Raw genomic sequence first — 6,113 nt, 5'->3', positions numbered from 1 at the left:
TTACAATATTAACAAGCCCGGTTTTACAGTAGAAGTTGAGGTTCTCAATGTGTTGTCCATTTCACGACCTGCAACCAACATGTAAAGGAGTAAAGAGGTGAAACCATAAATATGCACTTCAACGATTCCATTTAATCTGTGTTATTGGCATAGCACCATCGGTTCTAAGTTGGAGAAATATTTTGTTATTCATAATACATTTAGATTAGCATTAATAGAGTTTGAAATTCAGAAGTGGAAATGGTTTGCCCAATTTTCCTTAGTAATCAGCAGTTTACAAATCCATTTTTCATTTTGACAATGTATTGCTTAGCTCGGAGAGTTTTCTGAATCAGATAAATCAACACTCTAAGCATTGATTTGGCTGGATTACTTATTTGTCACACATTCATGGTACCTGCTTATCCACGAATATTTGATTTGTTTATCGGTAGTTTTCGACAATGACAAATCATGTTCTGCTTCTCCTACTGCGGAGTTTATGAGCAACATTAACATTCAATTTTGTCTTTTATAAGTTTGACTTACATGAAAATTACCCCGTAGGTTAGGTCGATAAATCCCATGAAAAATGCAGGGTTCTTGGCTGCACACCTTGGTTGGAAATATCTTTTCGACAATTTCTCTACATTTAGATGGGTCACCTGTTCCTTTGAAGGTGACGTTCTCCGGAAGATCCTTCACGCCAAAAGTAATTGTGTGACATTAAGGCGTTCCATGCATTATTGGCATTGAGTACACTATTGGCCTGGGACGTGTCTAATTGCGTCAAGATGTTATTTAGTGGTATATTCTAAGCTTTGTGTAATTAATCAAAATTTGGCGGAATACAAAAACGAGAGCACACATCCTAAGAATACTGTAATAAACCAATTTTTTCCAGAAATAAGGTGCCATGGTTAATTACCCTTATCTTGCTAATAAAATTGCCTCCTTTCGTTGCGTGCTGTTTAATGCATATTGTACGTGACAACACGTACTACGTTCAACATTTCATATGGTATGGTATAGGCATTAGATGCAAGTGCTCGCATCATTTATACCAAATTAAGCGGAAAATTAGACTCACTTTGTGTGGAAATAATGCGGAACCAACCAAGACATCTGCATATTTTGATGAGACACATTGTTCCGCAAAAATTTTACTGGTTTTAACAACAACCATGTTGCCTTGATGGAAACAGGGATTGTCTATCTCTCTCTATAAGGAAGGGAATTTGAAAATCAACATCGTTATTAACTTTACATAACTGACTGTTCGGCATGGACGCAATTCAACGGAGACATAAATCATGTTTTTTTCATTTAAATTATAACTTTTGGCAACAATACTTTTGTATTTCCCTAAACGGAGCCTAATTGATAGTTTCCAATGTTCCATCATATATCGCCATTAGACATCAAGTATGAACTATTTCCCTTTTTGCAACAGCTAAACATTTCCGGACAATTATGTGAATTCATTTTATTAGCAATACAAGGAAATAACATTCTGGGACAAAGCTTTCAATCTGTAGAAATCTTACAGCGCTCTGATTTCCTATTATTTCAGCCCATATCCGCTTCTCAGCGGCAGACTTGCCGTAGCATAAGTAGCTGTAGCTGTACAGGTTAAAAGCCTTGCCAAAGAGATTTCGAGTCGATGTATGTGGGGCCGGTTTATTATTTTCTGGAACGAAGGTGATTTGAGTGCTGGCACCTCCGAGATCCAGGGCTCCAATGGTTTGTTTTTCATCTACTGGCGGAACATTTCGCTGCAATGTGTAGAAGTTAACTACAGTCTTAGTAAAATAAGACTGATAATCAAACAATTTGGCATTTGCTCAGTGAATTAAATTGCTTTTAGAACAAATACAGTTAAAAACAAGAGTTTAGTAGGCTACATGAGTTTGTATAGTTCGACAACAGTTCGTCCTTCTATCTATGCAGTGGAAAGTAAATGGTGTTATAAAATGTCACTTATCAGACCAACACCCAGAAATGATTAGGAACAAGAATCGATGGCAACTTTTACTAAAGTTCCTGGAACTATTCGTTGGGTGTAGTGATTAGGAGGGCATATAAAACAGGTGGAATAAAAGCGTGGAAGTTGAGGTCCCAAAATTAAAGTTATGGAGGCATTGAAGTTAGTCTCAACATATCCCTAGAGCCTGCAGCTCTTTACACAGCGGCAGCTGTAAATCACGCTTTCGATTGCGCACCTGACTTCATAATTGAACAAACGGCGGATTATTACAGCTATATACTGATACGTGCGAAATTCGTCCAAATTGTTTTAATAAAAACATTAATGCGTTCACAAAAAAGGCAAGAATTTGCATTATCACGTGAAAATCCATAAGTGATTAAAAAAATTCAAAGTCTACTCAAAATTACGCTACTTTTTTATTAACTTGAAAGTATCCACCTCCTCTTATAATTGTTTTAATAACATTGTGCTTGGCTAATCAGTATCAGTGCTTTTGCACTTCTCTACTGCTTAGGCAGGACACACTTCCCCAACTTAAATCATCTAACTTAATTATCCGGATTTATAGTCCTCAAGAAAATTTGATCTTAGGCAGACCTATGCTTTGGATTGAAGGAGATAATACTAAAGTTACTGTACTTTTCAGACATTTTATGGTAAGTTAATGTTAGCTTAGCTCCCTTTTTTGTTAAAGATGTCACTAAGGTGCTCCACCACTGTACATTTGTTGAGTGGACCGGCCTCCGGACTATGCCAGTAGTCTCAAGCTCTGCTGCATGTCACATATATATGTAAATTCTGCCTAGTATTACCTTTTTCTTCGCCTTCAGAGAACTCCTGGGTGCTATAATTTAGCCTCTTCAGGAGGGTTTTCTTTGATTTAAGCAGGTGAAAGTACGCGAATCTATTTAATTAATACAATTACTTGATTCTCCATGACCGTAAGCTTACTATTCTCAGGAGCCCTTTTATTGAAAATGTAACCAACTATGTAACACAGTAAAGGATAAAAGATCACGTAGTTCTTTCTGATTAAGGAGAGATTTGACTGTAAAGGTAAAAGTGGTAAGTAGCACCTAGTTTTTGATAAGGGAATGCATACACACATGTGTGTATTTATCCATAACTTTCTAAAGAAGTATTTCTCACTTGTACATAATTGGATTCGTGTGTAATGTATTGGCTGAAAATTTGAATGCAAGAATGATAAAGCGTTGATTTTTCAAAAATTACAGGCAGTGCCTATGATTTGATCATTATTTCTAGCGAATAATTCTGCTATGGAGTATCGATGTTATAACACAACCGAGGTAATGAAGCAGACGACTTTATTCAATTTATGATGGGCAGGCCTAACTGATTTATTTAGTATAATAGAGTTGTGACTTACGCTTCCTAGTTTTTTGGTCAGGTAGTTAACAGTTATCCATGAGTATATGCCTTCGTCCCTCCCGCTCATTATTCGAACATCAGAATATGGGTTATCCACCATTAACCCAACCTGGGGCAATTGTAGCTGAAGGCTCTCAATAACCGCTTCTGATTGTAAGGGGTTCTCTAACCTAAAGCATGATATAGCTTTACTTTTGTTGTTTCTGCATTAAAGGGAATATTGCTACGCGCTTCAGTTAGCATAGACGACAATGATCATACCTAAACATTAGTACAATAACTACGTAAATCGGCTAAATCGATTTCGACAATTGTTCAGTCCTTCACGGATGCATATTAGTGTGGTAATACTGGAAGGCAGCACATTAATAAATTTTAAGTTAGATTATACCCTCGATCATAAAAGATGGTATAACCTACGTTAAGAGACGCATGCCAGCTGTTGCAGCAAGAAACACCCGTGTAGAGTGTCGGGATTCAGCAGGTATAGTCTGTCCCAACAAATTCATTATATGGGGCTCTAGTGCAGCAAAGGCATCAGCTGATTTGTCCTTGTAGGCTGAGATTCCGGGTTCTTGTTCAAAAGTAAACAAAACAGGTGCTTTAACCTTTCTTAATATTTATGTCTTGATTTCGCAGAGGTTAATGTCTCTAATCCCAAGACGTCCAAAAGCACCCGCAGAAAATATCAATAGACCAACGAGTTGTGCTGGTCAATAACTTTATGCATACTACATCCATTTCATTTGAAAGGCTTGAGAAAGAATGCAACTCAGAGTGCATTGATGTATCTTAGTCAAGGATTCTACTTTCACAATGATCAATATTCTACAATAACTATTGAATCAAAGAAAGTTAGAGCTAGTTCTGATCTCTGTGGGACAGAAACATCTTTAAAGAAAGAATTTGTTGGAATATCAAAGCAAAATGCCACCTAAAAAAAGACTGTATGTAGGGCAAAAAATATAGTATTAAAAGAATTCCCAAAAAAAACCTGAATACAATTCATAAATTCTTATTATTGCTTACAGGTTATTTGAATTATCAAAGTTTGTTTAAAAGTCTTCAACGAATAAGCATAAATAATAAAGTAAACTTGTAAACCTACGAACTTTTGCCATCTTAACTTCTTCAACATAGCCATTCTTCTGGAATGGCCAGTCCTTCCATTTAAAAACCGTCAGCTTTGAGGAAGTAGATCCCGCATCAATCAAAAGTGTATACTTAAATAAAGAAAAGCATGTTCTTTTGGTTAGAGTACTTTCTACCAAACACATGCATAAATTCAAAATGCATTAATAAAACCAACTTCAACAGTTGTCAGTTGTAAAGTGATATTTAAACAAAACTTTCCCTTGTGACAGTGTTTTTCCAGGATGAATTGGTGAGATAAAATCCATATGTGACTCTTAAATTTGCATTACCATTAACAAAGTCAAGTTTGCACATTAAGGAAGGCATTTATTTAAAAAGGTCCTTTTTGTCGAATTTGAAGATGTAAAAAACCAAAGGTTAATGCTGAGAAGCGAAAAGGCAAATAGCGACTCACAACATATCCCACGTTACAAGCGATTGCATACAAAACAACCAATATTAGGATAGCTAAGAATATCAAAACCAGCAGGCCTAGTAAAATCCACTTGATATGCTTCTTTTGGATGATTTCATCAATTTTAGGATTCATGCCTGAAAAAAAAGGCATTGCCAAAAACTGAACTACATTTAAATAACAACACTGCTGACATAAAAAATTAATGGATTTAGCTGGTTAAGGAGCAACAAGAGAAGATATAACGTAAAAGGTGCATTTATACATATGCAAGAAATGGGAATAAAAAATAAAAAGTTGAAAAATCAAAGAGGTCTCAGGCAGTGAAATATACTACTTGTAAGGAGCATTAGAAAAATGTTTGGTTTAGGCATGTTTTTAATTGATACAACAATGAGTGCATTAATTGTGATAAGCTCATCAGGGAAAGATAGGTCGTACCTTAGACACAGAAAAGCCAACAAATGCGGCTTAAAGTTACAAATAAAAGAAACGTTATAATGTTTTTTACAGAGATACACGCCTTTTGAACTGGCGACTTCATGCAAATAAGTTAGCAGCAATGAAATCACATAAAGCTTTTATAATATCAAAAGCGGCATGACCTAACAACTGTGCCGGTTCGGAATATTCAAACAAAAAAATAGGCGAAATCAAAAGCAAAGGGATGGCAATAAAGCATGTCTTTGCCTTTTTTTAAGTACAGCTAATAGTAAAAATTGTCCCATTTTTAGTGATTTAATGCCCAAAAGACTAAAGGAATGAGCGACCCAAGTATTTTATCGCAAAAAATTGAAGATTGGTTTAATGAGTCGTTTGGGGTTTGTGGACAGCTTACACTCTGACGCTGTACATTTTTTGTAAAAAGTGGCCTTTAGGCCAACCCAGCAGCTCCCAGCCCTACGTAGGTAAGGAAATCATATTATGCGCTAGCTATATCGCTCCTTTCAATTTCAGGAAAGACTGACACCGGTGGCAGCAGATTGCAAACTTGATTCCAAAGAACAACTAATCCAATCTTCATTACTTATTTCTAAGGCCATAAGTGGACGTAGAAGGGCATCTGGTATTGATTGGAAATTCTGTAACAACCTCTAAAAGAGAAGGTTGAAAATGGCGCCTATTGTTAGCAGCTACCTCAGTCCCGTGTTCTGATGAAATATGGCTACCAAGTAAAATTTACGTAAGCCATGTCTGTTCTCA

The 6,113-nt window shown here is 36.2% G+C and overlaps 1 protein-coding gene across 1 annotated transcript in view; it reads right to left on the bottom strand. All coding sequences in view use genetic code 11, as the record gives it.

Moving 5' to 3' along the window:
- Positions 1-5,454, bottom strand: part of EGR_01343 (Ectonucleoside triphosphate diphosphohydrolase) — a gene marked incomplete at both ends in the record, with an annotated part of 12,860 nt that extends 7,406 nt beyond the window's left edge. Inside the window, 7 exons of the mRNA XM_024490592.1 lie at positions 1,070-1,201; positions 1,527-1,754; positions 3,360-3,531; positions 3,782-3,935; positions 4,470-4,584; positions 4,911-5,047; positions 5,430-5,454. Coding sequence (XP_024354916.1) covers positions 1,070-1,201; positions 1,527-1,754; positions 3,360-3,531; positions 3,782-3,935; positions 4,470-4,584; positions 4,911-5,047; positions 5,430-5,454 — 963 coding nt within the window. The remainder of the gene's footprint in view (positions 1-1,069; positions 1,202-1,526; positions 1,755-3,359; positions 3,532-3,781; positions 3,936-4,469; positions 4,585-4,910; positions 5,048-5,429) is intronic.
- Positions 5,455-6,113: the final 659 nt, after the last annotated feature.

The sequence above is a fragment of the Echinococcus granulosus genome, assembly GCF_000524195.1.
Source record: "Echinococcus granulosus chromosome Unknown EG_S00005, whole genome shotgun sequence".
NCBI lineage: Eukaryota > Metazoa > Platyhelminthes > Cestoda > Cyclophyllidea > Taeniidae > Echinococcus > Echinococcus granulosus.
The sequence above is the reverse complement of the archived record's forward strand: the minus strand, read 5'-3'. Positions and strand labels throughout refer to the sequence as shown.